The following is a 26,436-nucleotide window of genomic DNA, read 5'->3' on the forward strand; positions in this document are numbered from 1 at the left end:
GACACAGGTGTCCTCTCCTCTGCTTTTTCCTCAGCAGTTCCATTGGAGAGTGCTTGAAAGCAGCTACTGACATCAATCTGCTGCTCTTCAATTCTGGGAGTCCTTCAAATAGTCCCATGCTGCTACTTGTCCTCCTTGCCTTTTGGGTTCTCCACTACCAGCCTCTCATATCTCTTGTCCAAGTAATCTTCTTGGTTCCAGATGCAGTACAGCATGGATACCTGCATTGGTAACGTGTACAGGGTGCGTGCGGGTGCATGTGCACCCCCTGAGATAGGCCATGCTCATCCTGAGAAGCGCCAGCGGCACTTCCGGGCTTGCTACCGGCATTTCCACTAACAATTGGCTGCTGGGGGACCCCCCGCCACTCGTTGGTGCGATTGGCTACTGGTGGCCCCCCCCCCCAGTATTAGGATACTGATGCCTCCCCAGTATTAGGAGGCACCCAGTTGCCTGTGCCTCCAGTCTTTGAATAGTCTCCTTCAGGGCAGACACCAGCTTACAGTTGGTGCAGATGAAGTGCTCTTGATCGTCTGAGAGGAACACAAATGTAGCACATCCCACACAGGCCAACAGCTCACTGACTCCATTTGTGTCTCCTTTGCTCCTTGGAGAACACCCACGCTGTAAGGAGACAGAAGTAGAGGGGGAGGAAACAGGGAAATAAGACATGTCACAAGAACCTGCATGTCAAATACTTGCAGCAGGGCTCTTGCACACATGCACTCAGGCACAGTGTCCTGCTCCCTGGCTCCCTCCTGGGGTGAATGCCTTAAGCAAACTCCCTCTCTTTTTGCTGCCCTCTGCTTGCTGCTTCTGCAGGTTGCATTTTATAAGGCTGCCTATCCTAGCTTCACCCCTCAATTACCTAAACCAGAGTAAGCTTTGTCACTCAGTCACTCCAGAAGGGGGGAGAAAAGAAAAGAACAAAAAAGAGAGAAGGAAAAAAAAAAAAGAAAAGGACCCACCCCTCCAAATCCCCAAACACACACGCCAGGCACTAGTCAAACACACCCATCAGCCACCCTAAGTTCCTAGCACAGAGAAAGCCTTCTTCATGGCAATCCCATATCTGAGCAGCTTATTCCAGAGGGAACTGCTCTCTGCTTACTGTTCAGCAGTTATATTTATAAAAGTTATTTTTCTGTTTGTCAGAAATAAAGAAAAGTCGGGGGGGGGGGGCGTTTCATTGTAAGTGCACGGAAATAATACTAGCTGTGAAGCCTATGAATTGACAAGTGTGACAAATGGCTGGAGCTAGCCTGTTACACCCAGGCTTCATGTCCAACTGTTATGGAATGCACTGATAGAACGAGACTTAGATAAGACTTTTTATGGAAAATGACCTTATAATACCTCTGCTGCACTATAGGATAACTCCCTCATCAGAGGAAACCCTGGGTATGGGTTGACAGGTAAGAACACTAGCAAACAGAGATAGCCCTTTCTACTAAGCAGGGGCTGTGAAGTGTTACATCTACAATTTGCAACTCTCTTCTTTAATGACTGGAACACAGCTCACCTGTGTCTTAATTAAGCTGGATGAAGCTAACAAGTAGGCATGGCGAACTCTTCTCACAGGATGTAGTTACAAACAAAAATCCTGCACAGTCAAGGTGCTTAGTACAGAAGAGAAGGGTATGGCTTGAAACCCAGTTGCATTGCTGTGGGTTTCTCGAAGAAGAAAAACCCTGATCCTGTAAAACTGAAGTGCCTTTATAGCAAGAGCATTTTTCACTACCACGTTAATGAAGAGTGATAGTAGTGTCATTGTCATTTAACACTGCCAATTTAAACTTCTATCTGTGTTGACAGATGCTCTGAATAACCAGGCTTTGCACAGTGAAGGTCTGGAGGAGCTGGGATCAAATGCCTTCTCTTGTAATAGTCTCTGTCTCTCTCTCTGCCCCCATTCTCACTCTAAGCTGGAGATTTGGGAACAGATCTGCTGTGCAGGCATTATTGAAGACACTGTATATAGGAAATGAATTGCCAATGGTTTATACAGTCATGGGTATACTTGCCCTATTGGCATCATATGGGGAGGCCCAATGTTGTGATGCTCTGAAATATACAAAGATTGTGAATGTATCAGGAAACCTTCCGAAATTTTGTTTTCTGAGAATCATATACAGTTAATGTAGCTAAGGAGCTCTATTCTGGGTAGGAAAAACCTACATCCAGTGTTTTTTCTTTAAAAACCTGAGTCTTCTACTGAACAAACCATATTTATGTAGTTCTGCTAGATGCCTCCATCATAAGTATAAATGTGTTTACACGTGGATCTGAGCAGACCTTGTGCAACTGCAAGGTTGAAATGCCCAAACTGCCATCTACCTATCTAATCTATACACAAAGTCATTATGTGTTAATTGTAATATTTAACTAAATGTCTACAGTTGAAATAACTCATTATTGAAAATGGATTGCTGAAATCATGGTGCTCAGATGTGTGTGCTGTAATCTAGAAATTAGTAGTTCTCAGTCATTTTGGCTGTGTAGATTTATAATACCTTGAAGAAGTGCAAGGATAGAAAATAAGCCATATACTAGTTGAAAAATGTGTGAGGGAAATGAAGTGCTGCCTAATTTTAATGGTTAGAAATTGGCTTTTTGATATTTAATCATGACTAAGCAGGATTACTTTGAGGAAAAGCCTGTCACCATTCTTTTATAATGCTATTCATTCTGATTTGCTTCATATAAAGCAACCAGCATCAAATTAGCTACAGCACACCCCCACAGGTCTGATGTTGTTTTTGGAAGAATACATTTTCTTCCTTTTGCAAACAGGTATGATTTAGAAAGTGCCAACATCCTAGTAGAGTAATAGACAGGCAGTTCTCAATTTACTAGTCTCCATTTATTGTGGTTTTTTCTTTTTTTTTTTCTTTCTCTCTATTTTTTTCTTTTTTTTTTTTTTTTTGCAGATCTCTTCTGAAGATGTATTGGCAAAAAGTTTTGACAGTGTTTCTGCACTTGGGTAAGTTACCAGGGCACAGACTTTGTCGTTATGTTTGTTTTTGAATACTTGTATTCCCCTGGCTATTGACTTGATGAATAAAAAACTTGTTTCTGTAATATTAGGTATCATTTTTATTTGCAGTGTTCAAGAGAACAAGTTTTAGACCAAGACTACATTGTGTTAGATGCCACACAAATACAGAACAAAGCCTAAACGCCCGTATTTCTCATGTAGCATTTAAGGGATTTCATAGTTTCATAGTGGGTAGGGTTGGAAGGGACCTGAGCAGATCATCAAGTCTGACCCCCTGCCACGGCAGGAAAAAGTACTGGGGTCAAATGACCCCAGCGAGGTGTTCATCTCACCTGCTCTTAAAGACCCCCAGGGTAGGAGCCAGCACCACTTCTCTTGGAAGTTGGTTCCAGATCCTAGCCGTCCTGACTGTGAAGTAGCGCCTCCTGATGTCTAGTCTGAATCTACCCTCTGCCAGCTTGTGAGCGTTATTTCTAGTCACTCCTGGGAGTGCTCGGGGGAACAGGGACTCCCCCAATGCCTGCTGGTCCCCTCTGACTAGTTTGTAACAGGCCACTAGATCCCCCCTCAGCCTTCTCTTGTGGAGGCTGAACAGGTTCAGGTCCCTCAGCCTCTCCTCATAGGGCTTGCCCTGCTGACCCCTGATCATGCGAGTGACCCTCCTCTTGATCCTCTCCATGTTGTCCACATCCCTCCTGAAGTGCGGTGCCCAGAACTGGATGCAGTACTCCAACTGCAGCCTGACCAGTGCTGCATAGAGGGGGAGGATCACCTCCTTGGACCTGCTCAAGATGCATCTGTGGATGCATGACAAGGTGCAGTTGGCCTTCCTGACTGCGTCCCCACACTGTCGGCCCATGTTCATTTTGGCATCAATAATGACTCCAAGATCCTTTTCTGCCTCGGCACTGATGAAAAGGGAGTTCCCCAGCCTGTGGGTATGCTGCTGGTTCTTCCTCCCCAGGTGCAGCACCTTGCACTTGTCAGTGTTGAAACCCATCCTGTTCTCATCTGCCCACCCCTGTAACCTGTCCAGGTCCAATTGCAGCCTATTCCTCCCTTCTAGCATGCCCACATCCCCCCACATCTTAGTGTTATCAGCAAATTTAAATAGGGTGCTTTTTACCCCCTCGTCCAAGTCACTGATGAAGATGTTGAACAGCGCGGGTTCGAGGACCAAGCCCTGGGGAACCCCACTGCCCACATCCCTCCAGGTCGAATAAGACCCATCCACCACCACTCTCTGGGTGCGGCCCTCCAGCCAGTTAGTGACCCATCTGACTGTGTAGATGTCGACACCACAGTCCCCTAGTTTTTTAATGAGAATGGGGTGAGAGACAGTGTCGAAGGCCTTCCTGAAGTCCAGAAAGACTACGTCCACTGCTACCCCTGTGTCTAAGGATTTTGTGACCTGGTCATAGAAGGCCACCAGGTTGGTCTGATAGGATCTGCCTCTAATGAACCCATGTTGGTTTCCCCTAAGTATAATCACCCCTGCTGGCATCGTGGACATGCGCCAGGATAATTCTCTCAAAAAGCTTCCCCAGAATCAAGGTAAAACTAACTGGCCTGTAGTTTCCTGGGTCCTCCTTCCTCTCTTTTTTGAAAATGGGAACCACATTGGCCCTTTTCCAGTCCTCTGGCACCACACCAGAGCACCACGAGTGCTCGTAAAGCCATGCCAGGGGTCCCGCAATGACCTCTGCTAATTCCCTCAGTGCTCTGGGGTGGAGGTCGTCAGGACCAGCTGATTTAAATACATCCAGTCCCTCCAGAAGTTCCCCGACTAGATTTGTTTAGTAGTACCTTTTACTGGACCAGCTATATATTTGGGAGCGATGTTGGACAAGCCTTCAGGCATAACATGCCCTTCCTTATTTATGACCCATTTCTCATTGCATCCAGAATTTCTGTTACCAGCATAGCACTTTGCCAGATTTTTCCATAACTTTCAGGAGCTAATTAAAAAAAAATCTGATCTTTAAATAGCAACTGTGAAATAGTTGTGGTGAATCAAGCCAAGTTAATACAACTAGCTCTATAAAGGTTAGAAGTTTTGGAGCAATTTGGGTTGTTATCCTGACAACACCAAGTATGTATGTATGTATTTGTGTGTGTGTGTGTGCGCGAGAGAGAGAGATTTTTAAACCCTGTATTATAAAAAAGTTAAAAATAAAAGGTGAAAGTACAAAGTGTGTGGGCCCCTGAGGCTGAGCATGAAATGCTTGTTAGTAGCAAAACCACCATACAACCAGAGATTAAAACTTGCTTCCCCTCCAACACCTTTCATGGGGCTCCACACATAGGATAAGCTATCCACTTTGAGGTGTGCCCCCTTGATGTCTTGGCATGGCACAAACTAGTCCACATTCTGTTACAAAGTGAAGTATCCAAACTAAAATGAGACGTGCCCAGAAAAGAAGCTGAAGATTTGTAGGGTGGTGTTGGAGTTGGGTTTTGTGAGCCACTTTCTGCAGTCCTTCAGATTCGCTATCTTGGCCTGGCACAGCAGCAAATCGCTCAGGCAGATCACACTCCTGTCTGCTGTTTGGTATGAGATGGAGAAAATGTAAACTGTCTCAGAGAAGTCCAAGGCCAGCGTGCCAAAGGGTGCTGAGGGCAGCAGAATGGTCGCAGCTGGGAACAGTTGAGAAAGTCATGGAAGAGACCTCCACCTCCTCTTCACAGAAAGGGCATGCCACCAACACTGCTGGGTTTAAATAATGGACAGATGTAGCGCTGGCCAGGGCCCTGTGCAGCAGCTGCCACTGAAAATTTCCAATTCTCTTGGTGATGGGCAGCTCATACAGGGTACACCAGGCTGGGTAGGCTTGCTCTGGTGTTGCTGCTTCTAGGTGCTTCCTACATGTCATGTCAGGGTGGGCAGCAAGGACACTGGCATGATATGCTTTGTATATATGTACAGTGCCTTCCTATTCAGGATCTCAAAGCAGACCTCAATGCTGGTCGCGTTGGACATGGGGAGAGACAGCAGGGTATGGGGCCTGTTGCTTGTTGTTGGCAGCTGGAGAGATGGGCAGTGGTGGGGATGGCCTGTCTAGCAAGGTACCATCAGAGAGGGCTCAGCCCACCTCTGGTCTTTTCAGTCAAGAGGAAGCAAAGTGGATAGAAGGCTGGCCCAGCTGGGTGGGCTGGGCTTTGACCAGGAGTGAGGTGGACCCATCTGAGTTGACAAAGTGGATCAACAATCTCTATTGAAATCGAAGGCAGCATTTATATTGGTTCAATGGGGGCAATAATTTGCTCTGATTTCCTATTTATTTAAGTTTGCACTTAAATACCAAGACCTTTACATACAGAATCCTTCTACTGGGTGTTCAGCTAATCGGAAAATATAAAGACCTTTTATTTTTGTTCTTGAGAAGTGAGAAGTAAATGTTAATTTGGTGTACATGGTGGAGAACAGATTTATTTTATTTTTTTCCTTGTATTTTGTTTATTTGGCAGTAAAACACTCTTAATCTCACTTAAAGGTGGTCTCAGTTGAATTCCAAGGGAATCCAAGTCCATTTTACAAGTTAGCACCTTCATGGCAGTCTCAGCAGAGAACTTGCAGACAGTTGAACTATGCCTCCACCTCTTAACCTGAATATTAATAATCCGTGTATTATAATTGTATTTTTGCCATTCATAACATCTACATTTTCATGAAAAATGAACAATGGGATGTGTGCTCGGACTTAGTTTCATGTGTTTATAGCAATATGCTCTTCAACAGCTATATGAAACAAACTGCAATCCCTTTCCAGACTCAGCTGCAAAATGAACTATATGTTCAGCCTCACAGGCAATCATGTCACTCTCTTTTTTTCATCATGGATTAGGCACTAATATTCTGTTCAGTCAACCGTATCCTCCATATGGAACCACGAACCCTAATGAAGCTTATCTTTAACAAGACAAAGACTCTGCCTTGTTAAATGAGAGAAAGAGAAAAAGAACAGAACTTTTCAGGGATTCAGTGATCATAACATATATTTATAAAATAAACTGAACATAGATACTAAAGTAGTAACATTTAACTACTCTTAATGAGCATAGAAAACTATCTTTCACTGTCTGATGGTTTACTATTCAGTTTTCCTTAGCAATTGAGTTGCGTCTGTGAAAACAAAATTCTCAGCAGCTCATATTTTTGCTGTTTTGGAATATGGTTGGAGAATGCAGAACAAGAATTTTAAATGTAACAGTGGTGGAACTGGGGCAGCAGCCTTGAGTGCTAACTTGTCAGGGGTGGGGAATGCAGAACTAACATCTGCTGCTGCAGCCCCCAATCACATCAGTGGCACAATCACGATCCCCAGTCACATCAGTGGCACAGCAGTATCCAGAAGTCACCATTAGCTCCATGCATCCTGCTTCCAGGGCACCTGACACGAACACCTCTGGTAACATTTACAGTATTCTTGCTAAAAGCAAGAATGTGCAAAAATGAACCACATATATTTCAATAACTATTTTAATTTTGGGTATTAATCCAATAATTTTACAGTCAGTGCCATAACAAGGAGGGGGGCGAGTGGGGGGACTGCCCTGGGCGCCGAAGCAAAGAGGTGCCAACAGGCACTGCCCAGCTGGGGTGGGGTATGGGATGGAGCCATGAGGGGCTCTTGGGGGTGGGGGGGGACATGGGGACAAGGGGAGGGCAGCTCCCGCCATTGCGTGCACTCCCAGGCAAGCACGGGGAAGGCGTCTTCCCCCTGGATCCGTGTTCAGAGTGAAGGTGGGCTGCCACTGTGGGCTTTGCCCTGAGTGCCAAACTTCCTTGCCACAGCATTGTTTACAGTAAGCTAGTTACGGGAGGGATTTGCTCATCATTGCCAAAACAAAGTTGCATAGTTCCTGGAAATAAAACCCTAAATTAGATGGATAATTTTACTCTCTTTCTACATTTCATTTCTCAGAAAATGCTCCTGGAAGAATCTTTTTAACTTATCCAGTAGTGTATTAATGTAAAATATATTAATCAAGGATAATAAATAGTGTCTGTTATAACAAAATATTTCAGTGGGTTGTGCCAAAAATGATAAAATAAGGCTTATGAACAACCCTAATTTTGGAGACGTCCAGAAAATAGTTGTAAAATGCAAACCTAGGTTTAGATTTGAATTCCCCCAAATTTGTGTGTACTCGGATCTTGGGCTAAATTCACTCCTGGTATGAAAATGGTGTAATTTGTTTGATTTTGATCCTTGATTAACATTTTTGAATTTCAATGAGTTTATGCCAGTTTAAGCCACACAAATATTTTCTAGGATTTAGAAAATGAAAAGTTTGGCTCGTTGATTTGGGGAGGGTGAGAAGGATAGTAGGGTCACTCAGTCGAATATGAGGCATATGAAAGTCTTGAGAGCCTAAGTCAGCGGTTCTTAACCTTTTTAAATGGAGGCACTCTTCAATAGCTTTGAGGCACCTCTCAGAAAACACTAACTCCTATTAGTTTCCACTTGTTTTTTAACCTATAGAAAAATAATAGAGCAATTTTTCTGTTGTGTGGAACTCAGAAAGACCACAGCAGGTCAGAATGGTTTTAACACTATGGATTCGTATTTGAAATTTCTGGGTTTATCATACAAATTGTGTTTGCTCACCTAACAGTGCTAATGTTGTGTGGCACCCTGTGACATGCTTGAAAGAATCTCAAAGTACTCCATGGTGCCCTGGTACCCTGGTTCAAAATCACTTGCCTAATTCAACAGAAACATCCACACCAATGCAGAGGACATTGGCTCTTGGAGACTGGTTCTTGTTTAATACTAAAAAATGTTGAATATTAAAAAAAATGTTTCTATATAACAACATTCACTTTATTTTCATAGAGGATGAAGTAGAGTAATTTGTTTCCTTGATTTCATATTCTTCTTTCATATTCTTTATTTTCAGACTTTCTTCAAATGGCAGTTGCTCATTGTTTAGTACATCATATTCCTCCCTGGAGCTTTATGTTACCTTGCATGTCACCAAATGAGACCTCTATCATACCAGTGCCTTCTGGAGTTGTAGAGACCAACTCCTGTTTGAATGGGGGCTGTGGAATGGCTGATACCAACCCCATGGTGGGGGTGACCGACCAGAGTTTTCTTTGCTGCCTTTGGAATGATATAAACATAAATTGTTCTTTGTACAAACCAAGCACGGAAACAAAGAGTTTTATTTCTACAGAAATAAGTGTCTTAGCTTCTCTTCACACAGGTAGGTTTGTAATGTAAGTATTTAAAGGAATTTGGTATTGGACCTCACAGTTTCTTCATTTTTCAAGCAATTTTGGCCACTTACAGACATTTAATAAAATGGCATGTTACTTAAAATGCCATGCACCCCTGTGTCAAGCCCAGCATGTGCCCAGAAGAGGCATCGTGTTAGTTGAACCTGGCTCGCCCAACATCTGTATAGATCAGGTGCTTCAGCGGGGCTTTTATGGCACTTTTATCTAATAGCTGATTGAATCAGCTATTAGATAAAAATGCCAGAAAGCCCCACTGAAGCACCCAATTTAGACAGATGCTGTGGAGTCAGGTTGAACTAATGCACTGCTTCTTCTGGTAAAATGCATTTCTCTCCCCCCTCCCCCAAATCTGTCCTTTTATTAATTACTTTTTTCCATTTGTATTGGGCCCTGTACAAGCATGAAGGAAAATATTTGCCTCAGCGAGACTGCAATAGAAAAAATAATGATAATAAAGTCAGTGGCAAAATTCCCTTTGATTTCAGTAGGGTTCGAATTTAATCCATCCATCATGGCCTTTTTTGTTAAATAAGTCATTCTGAAAAGTATAACCAGAATAATTGTGTTGCTTTCTTATACCTTATACTAGTAGAGATGTAACAAAAAAAATTGGCAAATGACAGAAACCTGTGCATGCACGCACGCGCACACACACACACCTCCCTACCTTTCTCCATTTGTATTGGTAAGCAGAAACTTTTGTAATTGACCTTAATGATGTCCTTCTTTGTATCTGAACGATATAGTGAGTAATTGCCAGGCAGATCATGGCTAAGATCTTCATCTTTAAAGCACTACATATATGCATGTGCTTTCTATAGATTCATTCAAGCTCAAGGAGGCCCCTTCCTAAATATTTGCAGGGATGAGGCCCAGCCGTAACTGCAGATGGGAAAATGTCAGTTTTTTTCTTTTTCACTTCCTGTTGTTTTTGTCCAACACAGCAAGTACATTGATGGTTAAAAATACTGTATTGACCTGAATCCAATCTGACCCTAAATTTAAGATGACCCCCCCCAATAATTAGATTTCATACATGAAAAATGTATAAACGATGCATACATCTTTCGTGTATGAATCTAATTATTGGAGGAGTGTCTTAAAATCATCCCCACCACTGCAGTGGGGAAGGCAGTGGTAGTGGGGCAGATGGTAGGGAAGTCTGTGGGAGGGGACAGGAGGTGGGGAAAGCAGTATGGGGGCAGGCAGGGGAGGGAGCAGTTGGGAGGGAGGCAGTGGGGGTAGGAGGAGAGAGCAGGCAGCTTGACCTCTGATGCTTTCCCCCACCCCCCACAGTTACCCTCCCTTGTGCCTATCCCCACTCTCCCCTTCCTCCTCCACGACAGCCTCTGCCCCCCTTATGTTCTTCCACCCCCCCCAACCTTTCTCCAGTGCCAGTAGGCTCTGTCCCTGCTCCAGCCTGGGGTTTGGCCCCATAGCAGCGGTGCTGGCTCCACACCAAAGTGGGTACGGAGCCTACTGGTGCCAGAGCAAGGGAGAGGGGCTGGAAAGGGGTAGGGCGGGGAGGTGGGGTGGGGAGAAACTGCAGTGGGAGGAAAAATGGGGGTGGGAATGGGGAAGGGGAAATGGCCAGAGGCTGTTTTGGTGGGGAAGGCAGGGGTGCAGAGGTGGGGGAGGGGGGCAGGCAGGCAGGCAGCAGCTGCGGCTCTGGCCCCAACCCAGGGCTGTGGACAGAGCCAAAGCTAGAGTCGAAGCAGCTGCCTGTCATCCCACTGCCTCCTCCTTGATTCCAGGATGAGGGGCTTTCCCCGACCATGTTAAGTGGGGGGGAAAAAACCTCATCTTGGAATCAAGTAAATATTGTATTGGTGGATTTATTTTAGCTCTTCAAATGTTTTAGGTTTCAGTGTGCTTTAGAAAGCATTAAAGTCTTTCTTCCTGTTTAGATTTGAGCTGGAACACTGAATGTTGGACTAAAGGAGATCTGGAACAGCTAGTCTGTATCTTGAAATTGTCTAAGTCGCACGTGAATGGAGATTTGAAGGTTCATCTTTTATATGCTCTGTAAGTACGAAATGTATTAAGTTTGCCATTGTCAGCAGTAGAAGTGAAAGAATTTCCTAAAGCACCAGTAAACGTGCCACAGGTTTACGGTTCAAAAATAGTATGTCTCATCTGTAACGTTTCAATAGCATTAAGTCTTATAGTGGATAAAATATCCATTTTGACTGTTGGCCTGTTTGTTTTAAGATCATTTTTACATAGGACACAAGGTATTGTCATATATATTTTCAGTGTTTAAATGGTGTTTGGGTAAGATGAAATTTCCTTTCTCTTTTTGTCTTTCCCTCATATTTATGAAACTGCTTTTTTTTGTTTGGGCTAAGTCAAAGATGCTTTGCATCAATATATTGATTTTTGCAACCCTTAATTCCTTTTATACTCAAACTTGACTGTGGTCCTGTCTGCTTCAGTTTACACCTATTCTGTTGTGTGTCTCAGTAATTTATCATGGTACAGTAAAAGCTTTGTTATCCGGCATGAGTGGGGTAAAGGGGGATTCCGGTTATCTGGGCTTGCACGTGGCGGTGGCAGTGGCGCGGGGTGGTGGTTGGCAGTGGTGGCCTCCACCACCGCCACATGCAATCTCCTGCCCCTCCTCTGTGAAATCAGAGCTCCTCCATCTTCCTTTGCTCACTAGGATGCAAGTCCAAACCCCTCACGCCTCACCCACAGCCCCCTCACCCCTGTTGGTGCCCCTAACTCCCCATCTACAGCCCTCTGGCCCTGCTGGTGCCTCTCACACCACATCCACAGCCCCTCACCCCTGCTGCTGCCCCTCACTCCCTACCCATAGCGCTTCACCCCTGCTGCTGCCCCTCACTCTCCCCAACAGTCCCCTGGCCCTGCTGGTGCCCCTCACTCCCCAAATGCAGCAGCCCACGCCCCAGCCCCTGCCAGAGGGGGCTACCAGCTGCCAGGGCTATGGGGCCAGGGACCCAGGTATGCATCCCCCTATCCCCCATAGCAACACTGTGGGGGGGCAGGTGCGAGCTACCTGCTGAGGGCTCAGGGCTCCCCACTCTGATGCCCTCCCCATAGGGCCTCCACAGCCTAACGGGCAGGACCCAGTGTGGTAAGGCAGAGCAGGGCCAGGCAGGGTAGTTCCTTGCCACTGCAAGCCCTGCGCTGCCCTGGCAAGGTGCCCCCTGCCTGCACAGCAACTGTGAGGGACACAACTCTGCACCGCTTCTCCTGCTGCTGCCAGGCGGGCAGGGGGCTCCTTGCCACAGTGGCACAGGGCTTGCAGCAGCAAGGAGCTTCCCTGTCTGGCCCTGCTCTGCCTTACTGTGCTGGATTCCCCCCGCTGGGCTGCGGAGGCCCCAGGCGGAAGGGCAGCAGGGCAGGGAGCCTGAGCCCACAGCAGGCATCCTGCCTCTGCTGCGCACACAGATCTGGGGGACACGTGCCCCCCTGCCCCTCTCAGGAGTGCACACAGCAGTGGGGAGCCTGTCCCTCCTCCCCCTGCCCCTCCCTCCCTATGGGGGCCTCTATCCCCCCTTCACCCGCCAGACTTATCTGCAGGAGCTGCTCTCCAGGCTCCCCGGCAGCCACATGCATGTATGAGCATGTACATGCACATGACACCCCCTGCCTGACCGCCCCCCTTTTGCTCCCCCCAGCCCCTTGAAGACTGGAACTCTGCCAGCCTGCAGAAAGCTCTTTGCAAAAGTAGAAAATCTGCACTTTTCCATTTAAAATGAAAAATCCATGTTTTTCTCAGTTAAAAGGGGGAAATCCATGTTTTTTCCCATTTTTCAGTGGGAAACAAAAAACCCAGATCCTTTCCTATGTGATAGAATCTAGCATTTTTGATACACCTCTGAGGGTAAAAGCAGATGTTGTTTTTGTTGTGGCAGCATCTGTGCTAGAATGTGTTCTGGCAGAGCTGATGTGATTGCTCAGTAGAAACAGATGTCACCAGGGTTGCTGTTCCTCTCCTTCTCTCTGAAACCCCAGGAGTGCTGCAGGCCCAACCCTATGGCACAATGGCCCCAGGTACCTGGGCACACATTTCATGCTGCTGTACCCTGATCCTGCAGGAGAATTCCCAGGGCACACGATAAGTGAACAGGCATCCACCCCTGTAACGCATCACAAACTAGATTTCATTGCACAAGCATTTCGGGGCAATTGGAGTGCAAGAAGTTTGCTTGAAACTTGTGCCTCCATAAACATTTTTATGGTACAAAGGCAACAATATTTGCTTGAAGGGTAGCAGATTTTAATGACCTGGAACTTGAGAAAGGTGCCTCTTTTATATGTTTATGCATTAAATGAAAGGATAATTCAGTGATAAGTGTATGTGTTTACATTTCAAGAGTATCTTGCTCTCCATGTGTAACTGTTGTATTGCATGGCATATATCCCTGATGGATTTTCTATTTTCTGCTTTCCTTTTAATTTCGACTTGTATAAAATACTGGGGTTAACACTTGTGTAAGGAAATATGTTCTCCTTTAATGAAGGTCCACTAGGCTGCTGCTTTAGCTTGTTGGGTTACTGTAGCAGTGTGATCTCGCCCTGTAAGTGGAGCAGACAGCAACTCAGTGGTGAGTGACTAGTTGGCAGTTAAAAACCCAAGGGCAGAGAGAGCAGGCAGCTCAAGCTGGAGAAGGGCAGCTGTGGCCAGGAGGCAGACTGAAGCTCAGAAGAGCTTGATTCTAGGAAGGGCCAGAATTAAGGGTTCTTGCCTGCCATCTGAAGAAAGGCTAAAGGTTTTCTTTTGCTGGTTTGTTTGCTGTTTTGGGCAAGGATTATTGTTTGTGGTATGAGGGGTCCCAAGGGAACAAAGCCAGCTGGCAAGGCTGCAGGCACTCGAACCCACTTATGGATTGGCTGAGGGGCTCCTAAGGGGACCAAGCCCATCTGTGTGGGAGCAGACACACCAGCTCACTTACAGTGATCTTGCAGTGAGGGAGAGTCTGCCACCAATAGAAAGGAACATTGGTTTTGTGGTTAATTAGATTGGATCTGGAAGATTTGGGTTCAGATCCTTGCTTTGCCACAGACTTCCTGTGTGTCATTTGATCTCTGTGCTTGTCATTTGTACAACGGGGATGATAATTGTTCATAGATTCATAGATGTAGGGTCGGAAGGGACCTTGCAGATCTTCTAGTCCGACCCCCTGCCCTGGGTAGGAGAGAAAACTGGGCTCAAATGACCCCAGCTAGGTAATCCTCAAGCCTCCTCTTAAAGACACCCAAGGTAGGAGCCAGCATCACTTCCCTTGGAAGTTGGTTCCAGATCCTAGCCGCCCTGACTGTGAAGTAGTGCCTGCTGATGTCTAGTCTGAATCTACTCTCTAACAACTTATAGCTATTATTCCTTGTTACTCTGGGAGGCGCTCGGGGGAACAAGGTCTCTCCCATTCCCCGCCGGTCCCCCTAGTAAGTTTATAGATGGCCACCGGGTCCCCTCTCAGCCTTCTCTTGTGGAGGCTGAACAGGTTCAGGTCCCGTAGCCTCTCCTTGTAGGGTCTGCCCTGCTGTCCCCGGATCATGCGAGTGGCCCTCCTCTGGACCCTCTCCATGCTGTCCACATCCCTCCTGAAGTGCGGCGCCCAGAACTGAATGCAGTACTCCAACTGTGGCCTGACCAGTGTCGCATAGAGGGGGAGGATCACCTCCTTGGCCCTGCTTGTGGTGCATCTGTGGATGCACGATAAGGTGAGGTTAGCCCTACTGACTGTGTCCTCGCATTGGTGGCCCATGTTCATCTTGGAATCAATAATGACTCCAAGATTTCTTTCTGCCTCTGTGCTGATAAGAAGGGAGTTGCCCAGCCTATAGGCATGCTGCTGGTTCTTACTGCCCAAGTGTAGCACCCTGTACTTGTCAGTACTGAATCCCATCCTATTCTCATTTGCCCACCCCTGCAACCTGTCCAGGTCCAGCTGCATCCTGTCCCTCCCTTCTAGCATGCCCACCTCACCCCAAATCTTGGTGTCGTCCGTAAATTTAAACAGGGTGCTTTTCACTCCCTCATCCAAATAGCTCATAAAGAAATTGAACAGTGTGGGCCCGAAAACCGAGCCCTGGGGGACTCCACTGCTCACATCCCTCTAAGTTGAATAGGACCCGTCCACCACCACTCTCTGAGTGGTTCATTTCCATTTTTTTCTTTAAAATAAACTTTTCAGGGCAGGGACAGCCTGTTACTATATATTTACCCAATTGGACCCCGGTATTACCTGGGGCATCATGGTGCTGCCATAATACAAATAACAAAGTCTAGGAAAACAATAGAGCAGTCAAGATGTATATGTAGTGGTCCTTATTTAAAAAGCCAGCACTGGTCCACAGATACCAGATATCAGTTTTTCTCTGTACTCAGACCAGAAAGTAACTGTTGTAACTGGTAGTAAAGGTAAATCTTTTTTATTGCCACATGCTTAAAAATACTCTAAAACCAAACACTCATTATGCTTTCTGTATCTCTATAATTATTATGCATAGTCATGTTAGAAACAAAACAGCACTTCCTCATGTTCCACCCCAATGAAATCACTATGTAGAAATATCCAAGTTGGCAGGGATAATTTAGTAACCTGTGCATCAGTTTTGCCATTCTAACCTCCTTAGAATTACAGGTTCAAATTCTAGCCAGATTGTAAAAGCTGTTAATCGTTTCAAGACAGATTTAATCAATGTATTTATTTTGTGTGAGACAAGGATTTTTTTGGGTGGTAACTTGTACTGGACAATCTCAAGGGTTGGAACAAAGACGAAGAAAGTTAGACAAGGTTTTGAATACAAGGCATTCTTCATCAGGTTCTGATCATTCCTGGACCATCACAGCTACAACATCACTCTAACACTGCCATTTACTCTGTGTGTAACTTTCAAATGAGAGCTTAAAAACAGAAATCCTGTGTGCACACTGAAGACTCTATGCCATCGTGTATATACATAATTATTATGCATAGGCATGTTAGAAACAAAAAAACACTTCTTCATGTTCCACCCCAATGAAAGCACTATGTAGAAACATCCAAGTTGGCAGGGATAACCTAGTAACCTATGTATCAGTTTTGTTATTTCAAACCTCCTAAAAATTGCAGGTTCAAATTCTAGCCATGTTGTGTGTGTGTATGTGGATGATTTTCTGTGGTGTTGTTAGTTAAAATTTGATCTCTCTCAGCCGGCCATTGTATTCTTAGTTAAAACTGTGATTTAGGAGACTTCTGTTTTCTACCCCAAACTCCCTATGTAAACCAGTACACACATATCCAAATTATACAGCTTACTGCTGATACTTTCATTCTTTGAGGGTATGCTGTCCCACCAAGCCGTGTGTGAGGGTTTGTCCACATGGTGGTTGGAAGTGGGATTGCAGAACATGAATGCACGCTTTACCTAGTTTTAATCTAGCTGGCTCGTCTACCAATAGCAGCCTGAGCTTCAGGATACATTAGAAAAGCCCAACTGTGACCCCTGGTAGTAATATGAGCTCTCATGCTGACTTTTCGGCTGCTTCAGGTTCAGGTACATAGCGATGCGTCCCTATTGAGCATAGACACATCCTAAATGTCAGTAAACAGCTTGCTTGCCTTGTTCACCTTTATATTTAGTGTTATAATTCCCTGGAAGAGGAAAGTTTTCTCTAAAGCATCTCTGCAAAATCTATCGTAATGACTATATTGCTATAATTTCCTTTGTGTTTAATAGTTATTTAGAAATTTCTGAATATTTTAACCAGTTCTTTGGAGCTGCTGTGTGCTGGTCAAGAAGATGGGAAAGAAAGTGATTCCATGCTGGAGCCTTTTTTTTTGCTGCTCTGATTTCACTGTGCTCATCTAAGCATGTAGTTACTAAGGAGTGTTAGGCTGTGCTAAAGTTAGCAGGTGCTGTGAGCAGTCTCATGTTAAAGGTTAATGCCTTCTCAAATGGGCATCTCTCAAACCTGCCACTAGAAGGATGGGGAGGAGGGTTGTAGCTAGGAGATGCCTCTGGCACTCTAGTCACAGTATAAACTGTGGGAGGAGAGGGGAAGAAGGTAAAGTGGGTAGGGACCCTCTTGTGCTGCTTGAATCATTCCTCAAACACCCCCAAACATCCCGATTTATTCCCTGATCATGCCTCCGATTGTGCTGCTTGGATCAACTCCTCTGCCCTGATTGCCCTCTTTTCATCCTGATCCACACCCCACCACCTGCACGCCATCACCTGGATCACCCTCTCCCACTGCTTGGATCACCCTCCTGCTGCCCTGATCATCTTGAGAGCCTCAGGGAGGTGGTTTCCCTTCTTTTCCTGCTCCCAGGCTCCCTCCAGCCTGTGCTGCCTCTGTGCTCCTGGAACTAGCTTGCATACCCCAGCTGGAGCTTGCACCCGCCAGCTCCTCCCCAGTGATTGCCCAGAAGCTTCCTGCAGGGGAAACCTTGAGAGGGGATGGGGTGGAGAGAGGAAGAGCTGCTGGGCAGCTGTGGGGCTGGTGGTGGGGGGTGGACATGGGCCTGATCTGGGTACATGAGGAGCTGCTAGCTCCACCAGTGGAGCATCCAGAAGTTGTTAAGGTAATTCAAGGTAGCACTATTTAAAGACAATCCTCACCTCAAGTAGCACTTGTTAAGAAGGCACTTGTTAATTAGGTGTACTGTGTGGACACACACTTCAAGTGCTCTTAGTGTGGTCTGATTGTGTAACCTCACCCATAGAACGTCTTCTGTGTATTTATTGACCTGATAATGCATACGGCTGGCTTTTATTTCATTTTTCTCTGCTCCCATGTGGTATGTAAGGTTGCTAGTGTCTCCTAACTTCTTAAAAGAGGATCCCAGATGACTTCTTTTATAAAATATCAGGACAGTTATAATGGAGCTTTATTTTATCCTAGTTTTACTATCTTTTCATTAAGAAAGGGTGTTTCTCTTTGCATAAATGATCCATATTATATACATACATACATAAACTTTTGGTAAAAGCAATGATACTAATAGTTTTGCAGTTGTTGCTGCTTTTATTATTATAAAGCAAAATCATTTAGCATTTCATATTTGGCAGTAACACTTGTTTTCTTCCAGAAGAAAAATGATGACTAGTTTTCTTACAAAGCTCTTATGATCCAAAGGAACAACTAACTTGTTTATTTCATATTTTGGTAAAGGGGCAGCTTCCCCTCTTGGCTTGCTGATACCTTAACATTTTCCACAAAGTCCCAACTACTTTGAAAAGAGTCCCAGTTTTAAAATATGCTTTCCTGGCATTTATTTCTGTCTTGGAAGACTGGAAAGCAATCTAGGATCAAATGCCAGGATTCTTGTACTTAGGCCAGGGAGTGATGAAATTAATGGCTTTGAGGAATCTGTAACAAAACAATAGCTTACATATGGCCCTCAATAACTCAAGCATTAAAAAAATATTTTGATTCACCCACTCTGATTGTAGTGATGTGAAATAGCTCTGAACAGAAAGTGCTTCATACTGTCCATTACAGAGTGGGTCTGAAGTACAGAGATGAATCATATAGGGCTATGAATATATAATGTTGGAGATATGTTGTAGGAGAAAATCTGACACAGATAATGAGAGGGAGTTTAAATGGCTGTCCAGAAACCACCTTTACCTTTCAGAGTGGAACTTTCTTGGGAAGAGAGAGTTTGTTTCTAATTCTGTAGTTAATTTCTCCATTTTATCTACATTGAGTGTTGTTGTTTTCGTATGGCAAGTGAATGATCTGGATTCCAACTGTGTATTTTGAAGGATTGTTATGATTCCTGAAGGTATATGGGTTTTAACTGACTATATCCTGGGGGAAATGTTCATACCAGTGAGGACTGGGACTTCACAGATGAATCCTGGCACGCTGACTACAGATTTACTCTTTGGTTGGCAGCATGTTACAGACCCACAGGGTTTTCTGTGCTTTTGCCTCCTACTATTAAAAAGATGAGTCTTGCAGCTCCACTACCCTGAACGCTGGGGCCTGGTTTTAGCACACCTGTTCCTTATTGAAGCTCTCCCAGCTGGGTCCAAGAGAACACTGATCTCCTGGTCAGTGAGTTACCCCACTTGGGAATTATGCAACCATCAGCTGCTCCTTAGTGAGGCAGAAAAGCCTTATCGAAACGAGATGGATTTTATTCGGCACCTGGAGCACAGCGTGCAGGATTCTTTCCTTTAAAAAAGCAAAGTTTGCATGCATGTCCGTGATGGCAGTGTTATGTGCTCCTAGCCAGAACATCTGGGATTTCATTTCTTCCCCATCTTTTCATAACTTGCTCCTTTGTTTCCAGCTCTAAATCATGCTGCTTTCACATTATGCCTCTTTTGGCTGCTAGTAACTTAAAGCCAATATCCAGCCATTGCTGTTCCACTGAATCTCCAAGATAGTTCCATTTGTATTCAGAAAGTCCTTGATAGTGCTTTTGTATCAGCTGTTATGCATCTGTGAGTCCCACACCTTCCTGTCCCTTGAAGGAAGTAACCCTTTCAATCTTGGTAGCTAACAGTACAATAGCAAATGAGGAAACAACCAGGCATGCTTTCATAAAAATAGTACAGACATTTCCCATATTCTCGTCGTTGTGTCCTCTGCATACAGACACAAATCCTTTCCTTTTGTAAACTGTTAACTTCATTGTACTGTTAAATTTTGGCTTCTTTGAGAATTTTAAACCTTTTTTCTTGCAGAGAATCTTTAGTTGGGCTTCTCCTGGTATCCTGTGAGTTTGATATAAAGTTCAAATTTCCAGCTTGCTGCTTTGTACGAAATTTTGCCCATACTTCTTTTCCACTTATTTCACAAAGCTACAGGTGCTTACCTGGAAAGGCAGTGGGATGCCAGCTAAGGAAGTCTGCCTGGGCTCACTGTTCTGGAAACTTTTATATTCCTATGATGTCATTATATCCAGAAAACAAATGAAAAAATCGGAGTGGTTGGGGGTGGGTGACTGTAAAAATCTAAATCTAGCAATTTAGAATGGGGAGAGTGTTTCTTCTTTAAACAAGTCCACTTTGGATAAACTGCATAAAATAAACCTCAGAAACTTTGTAAGGAATGCTGCTATTGTAACACGTCATCATCTGAAAAACAAAACAAAACAATGATGCATAAGAGTGGTGTTACCAATAGCTCATACCTATAGATTATCCCTGAGCTAGAAATATGGTGGTTAGATCTGGAAAAGGTTAGATGTGGGAGTTGGGATTTGGGTTTTGGGTTTGAGACCCAAATCATCAGGGTTTGTGTTTAATTAGCCAGAACATTTTGGAACTACTGCTTTAATATTTTGTCCTGGAATAAAGGAAACCTTGTGAGATCAGTTTATCTCACAACTGCTTTCATGATTTGCCAACCATTTTTATTTGGAAATGGTGAACACAAAGAAACCACACCTGGAAACAGGGACCCATTCAATTTTAATTCTGACTTGTAGCCACTGGCATGTCATCAGTTAAGGAATATAGGCTTGAACCTCCATGGATTTTGAAGGGTACTGGATTCAGAGCTCTAGTTTTGACCCATGCCTATTGAACAGCAAGGTGAGAGCCTGCTCATAAATCCAAAGAGCTCATTCAATGTCCAACAGTTGTTTGGTTTCTTAATTGTATCTAGTGTAATTATATTTAATGGATTTTGCATTAGGCCCCAAATGAAGTTATGGGAAAGACTGTAGTAATTCGAATGATCTTTGGTTCAAGTCTTTGATCTGTGGAGGTGTGGGGTAAAAATTGTATTGTAGGCCATGAATGTTGGATTATAATTCTTATGCTATATTCATTGTTTTGGCCCTCAGTGTGCACAAAGGGTAAATAATCTAGGTATGCCTCAATTGTATATTATTATGGGTTGCTATTTTTATAAAAGATATATCATTACATTTTGAAACATATTAACAATGGAAAATAATTTTATAAACCATGTAAACTGTGTTAGGTCTGGAGTTCAATTATGCATTGTTGTTAATTTGTTATGGATTGATTATATTATTTAGGAGAATAATTATGAAATGTGTGAGTAACAAGAGTAGACAAGCAGTAATTTAAAAGGAATTTTTTTTTAAGTTTTAAAGGAAATATAGTACAGGGAAGAAGCAAGACAAAAAACAGACTAATAAAAATGTTACAAATAACTCCAGCACTGGATGCTCGGACTGGAAAGTATCTCCAGCTTAGAGTTACATAACTGCTGTATAGGGCTATGCGAAATGGAAGCGTTTCGTTTTGACAGAACAGTGTTTCATTTAGACTTGTTTCGAGTCAAAATGGCTGTTCTGTTTTGTTCTGTCAAAATGTTTTGCCGTTTCGAGTCGAAATGGCTGTTCTGTTTTGTTCTGTCAAAATGTTTTGCCGTTTCGAGTCGAAATGGCTGTTCTGTTTTGTTCTGTCAAAATGTTTTGCCGTTTCGAGTCGAAATGGCTGTTCTGTTTTGTTCTGTCAAAATGTTTTGCCGTTTCGACCTGGTTTCGATGTTTCGCCCATAGGATATTGTGGCAGGGCACTGTGTGTGCCTGCCACTTTAAGGGCCTGGAGCTGGCAACCACCAGGTGCCTGACAAGGGCAGCCATTTTGGGAGTTAAGGGCTGCCTATATAAGCAGGGCAGTTTGGCTGTTGGAGGCCAGGCAGCAACATCACCTGGCCAGAGGGCTGCTGAGAACAATCTGGGGGTAAGGGAGGAGCTGAAGGGGATGGTAAGGAGGCTCCTGGTCCTGGGCATGACCTAAAACTGCACCCTGCCAGGAGTGGGTGGCCTGGTGGGGCTCTCAGTGGTGCGGGAACCCCCAGGAAATGCCAGGCCAGTGACCACCCCGGTGAAAGGCGGGTCGGGGCGCCTTAACCCCTTGCCCCCACCACCGGGTGGGTAACCCCAGTGTTTGTTTGAGGGGCCCAGAGGGTGGACCCTGGGAAAGAGTGAGGGGCTAGAGACCCAGCTCGAACAAGAGAGTCCCCTCGACTGGCCCATGCTGGGGCCAGGACCAGGAGGGTCAAAAGGGCCAGGGGCCCACCGCGAGGGACGCCCAAGAGCCAGGGGCCTGGGGTCCTGACTGGCCTGGAGGTGGGCCAGGGCTAGTAGCTGAAGGTCCCAGGAGGGACCATGCCCGAGAGGGGAAAATGGCTTTGGGGGGCTAGGTAGCCTGGATGAAGGCAGAGAGTGCCCTCTGGCATTGGGGCACTAAAATGGGCAGCCTCCCGCTTAATTGACATCAATCAGTGAATCAATTAACATCAAGGTGTGGCAGGCGAGAAGGCGGGCAGTTGGCTCAAGGACAGGTGGGCGGGCCATGGAGATCAGCCCCGAGATGGCCCCCTGCCACAGATATAATGGGCAAGGTCAAAACAGCCTATAACTTTTGTCTTTTCTGGCCAGATTTGGATAGAACTTGCAGAAATGGTAGCCCCTTCTGAGGGCATGATGTGTGTTAAGTTTCAAGAAGATAGGTGCAGGGGGTTCAGAGAAACTGCACCCTGCTAAGGCTACAAAGCCTGCCAAGTTTCAAGGAGGTAAGTACAGGGGTTTGGGGGAAACTGGACCTCAAGCTGTGGACAAGCAAAACTCGTGACATGGGTGCTTGTGCAACTGTGTCTGTCTGGGGAGGGGAACTACTCTAGTCCTAGCTGCTAAGTTATTGTGTTACCAGTTGCCAATTAATCATGATTCACTCGGGGACCAGCTCAGTACACAGTACCTAGCTACTACATAATGACTTAACAAGCAGGGATTAACACCTACAAAACTACAGACTAAGGAGAGGAAATAATCAATACAGACAATCAACTGCCCCAAGACAGACACAGTTAGTTGCACAAGCACCCATGTCATGAGTTTTGTCTGTCAGCAGCTAGGGGTGCAGGGCCCCAGACCCCCCCTGCACCAATCTCCTCGATAGCTGGCAGGATTAGTGGCCACAGCAGGACCTAGCAGCCAGGCCTGCAGTAGTTTGTCCTTCCCCGTGCCCCAAGATGGACACAGTTGCACAAGCACCCATGTCACGGGTTTTGCCTGTCAGCAGCCAGAGGTGCAGGGCCCCAGAACCCTTGCTACTATCTCTTCAACAGCTGGCAGGCTTTGTGGCCACAGCAGGGGCCACTACCCCTGCAGCTTTCAGCCTGCTGTGCCTTAATGCACACAGGATCATCTATGTCATGAGTTTTGCATGTCCGCAGCTTGAGGTGCAGTTTCCCCCAAACCCCTGCACCTATCTCCTTGAAACTTGGCAGGCTTCATGCCCTCAGAAGGGGCTACCATTTCTGCAAGTTCTATCCAAATCTGGCCAGAAAAGACAAAGTTATAGGCTGTTTTGACCTTCCCCGTTATAACCTATGGGCGAAATGTCGAAACAGCATCGAAACGGCGAAATGTTTCGACTTGCCTCATTTCATTTCAAGTCTGTTTCGACCATATCTGTTTCATTTAGATTTTGCTGTTTTGACCTCGAAACAGCGCCGAAACATAACTGGTGGCGAAATTTTGCACAGCCCTACTGCTGTATCCAAGAATCCTTGAACTCTGGCAAAAAATGCTTTATGACTGTCTATACTGACAGATAATAGCACTGAATATTCATAAATTATTTGACAATTCCTCAATACTGCAAGTGCTTAGGAAGAAGATTCAGTCACCCACTATTTCCTAGAAGTTTAGTGGAGCATCCTCAAAAATGGCTGCTGGAAGGTATTGGATATATTGATATAATCAAAATAAAATAAATATATGTGGGGCAAAGCAAAGTCAGAACCTAGTTTCATAAGGAGATCCATGTTAGTAGATCTTCCTTTCAGGACCAAGGCCTTATAATGGCGTTCACTGTGACAGACATGTGCTTTCCTGACTAATCGCTCTGCCCCAGAATGTGAAGTTTTGCAAACATCTGAGCAACTTGTGTTTGCTGCATTAAACCCCACCCCCTAAAACACTACAATGAACATTTTTCCATAAAATATAGAATTGCCTTTCCCTCCCCTAAATTAAATATAACATTAAGTCACATTATCTATGGGGGGGATACTTTACAATAATTATTTTAGAGTTATCAAAAGTATTAGGTGTTTTGACAAAACAATGTGGCAAAGCCAGTAAAGAATGCACAATTACATGAAATAAAAAGGCACTGATTGTTTCCATTTGTATAATTTGCCTGGTTTGGCAACTCGGGAGAATTTTGGCCAACCAGACTTGTGCCATTCAACTCATTACATTAAACAAGTGTATGTTCTTCTGTGTACAACTGAATGCATGCACCCATCACGCTTTAAGAATGCCTTCTTTTTTTAAATATTTTTTTTTGATTCAGAGAATTGAATTAATTTAAACCTAAATTCTAATGTGACACTATACATCTGCCCTTTATATTGCATAATACACAATATCCATATCATACTGTTTTATTTAGAAAACATCATTATTTCTCCTTAGTATGTCTGTGACTACTTGTTTATGTTCATTGTTTAAAACTTGTGAGGGCTTTATTAAACCATACATTCTTTCAAAAGTATTTGTAGTAACAGAGTACTCTTAGGCCCTTTGAAGGAAAGTGTTCCAACCATGTGAAAAATGCATGAAATCAAATCTAGAAATTTCAGCCAAAAATAGTCTCTTGGGTTGTGGTTCAGTTCTGAGAAGAAAACAATGCAGAATATAAAAGAGTTAGTTACTAGATATTTTCCAGGAGTTGGTCCAAAAGAAACTGTAGTAATGCCTGGGTTTGAATGAGATTTTTTACTAAGAAAATATGTCAAATTATATAAGAAACAAACATGTTGTGCCTTCGAAGTAAACAAAACTTCATCAGCTTATAAAAAGTAAGTTCTCACACTAGTTACAATTCTGGGACTATATTTATCTGATGTTTTGCAGCTACAACCTACACACAAACCAAATCTTGTAGCCTTTTTTCACAAAAACCTAAACCTAATTCAGGGTATTGTAACAGTTAATATGACAACAGTTTTTGAAGTAATATAAAAGCTCATATCTCCTGGTTTAAAGTGTCTAACTACTATCTCCTGGTATCTCAGTGTCTAACTACTATAAATTAGGATGAGATCTCTATTAGGTGGCAGATTATTTTGTATCTGCTTACCACGGGATTCCTTGTACTGTTATTATAAGGATCTAGTTCTGGCCACTGTCTGACACTGCACTAGTTGGACTACAGGTCTCATCCTGTCTGGCAATTCCATTTTTCCTAGGGGTCAAGTCTCTATAATGCTGTTTCACCAAACTGCTTTGCTACCTTTTTAAAAGAGAAAGGGGGCGGTATTGGGGAACACTGGTTGCTGTAGTAGAGATTCAAGTAGAATATTTTATTTGATTGCTGAGCTTGAACATTGCTGTTTTCAGAGCAACCTCTCTGTTTCAAATAAGTCTTCTCCAAAACACAGGTAGGATATGGTAGCATGTGTAGAATATTGTTGAGGAGATGCTTTCTAAATGGTTATATTTTCCCAATGTAGATCCGATTTGTTATTGGAGGACATACCTACAAGTTCTCTAAAAGGCAATTACATGGTTAGTCACTGTGCCTGCAAGGAACATGACAAGTATGAATGTCACGTACCTTCACTGAAACTCAGCTACACTTATATCTTATGGTTAAAGATCACAAATGGTGCAACGACTCTTCAGTCACCTTTACTGTTGGTCACACCCATAAATATCGGTAAGTGTTGATTTATTGTATATCTTTGTTATAGAGAGTGATACTGGTAATCAAATGTCCTCTTGCTACTGGATGAATCTTTCAAGAACCACAGGTAGGACTGTGTTTATTCCAAGAGTGATGTTGTAGCTGTGGTGGTCCAGAACTTGTGAGAGGCAAGGGGAGGGAGGTGGAAAAACAGCAAGGTGGGGGGAAGGGGGGTGAGAGAGTCTCAGGGGTAGCAGACGCTCCGCTCTGCTGTTTTTTACTATCCTGTGCCTGGTTCCTGTAATCAGAGGTCCAAAGACTGTTTTTCATTCCAAAGCTTGTCTAACTTTGTCTATCCCAACTACATAGTTAGTCCAATAAAAGATAGCACCCTGAGAAATCCTTGCCGCTTACATTTATTCTTTGGGTAACTTTTGCTCTCTGGATCCAACTAGTTTTGTTCCCCTTCTAGTGCAAATGGGAAGGTGTCCTGGAGGCACTTGCATTCTCACCTGGAATGCAGAAGGGTAGGACAGCTTGTGGAGAGCTCTTCTGTGCATGCATCCAATGGCAATGGTTAGCTGTGTCCTTTTTATTA

The 26,436-nt window shown here is 44.3% G+C and overlaps 1 protein-coding gene across 2 annotated transcripts in view; it reads left to right on the top strand.

The window, feature by feature from the left end:
- The window catches only part of LEPR (leptin receptor), an 83,282-nt gene that overhangs the window by 8,595 nt on the left and 48,251 nt on the right, over positions 1-26,436 (top strand). For both annotated transcript variants that reach the window (XM_014593875.3, XM_014593874.3), the window contains exons 2-5: positions 2,931-2,983; positions 8,903-9,211; positions 11,153-11,270; positions 25,666-25,871. In XM_014593875.3, coding sequence (XP_014449361.1) covers positions 2,944-2,983; positions 8,903-9,211; positions 11,153-11,270; positions 25,666-25,871 — 673 coding nt within the window. In that variant the 5' untranslated portion in view covers positions 2,931-2,943. The remainder of the gene's footprint in view (positions 1-2,930; positions 2,984-8,902; positions 9,212-11,152; positions 11,271-25,665; positions 25,872-26,436) is intronic.

The sequence above is a fragment of the Alligator mississippiensis genome, chromosome 5 (assembly GCF_030867095.1).
Source record: "Alligator mississippiensis isolate rAllMis1 chromosome 5, rAllMis1, whole genome shotgun sequence".
NCBI classification, from domain to species: domain Eukaryota; kingdom Metazoa; phylum Chordata; order Crocodylia; family Alligatoridae; genus Alligator; species Alligator mississippiensis.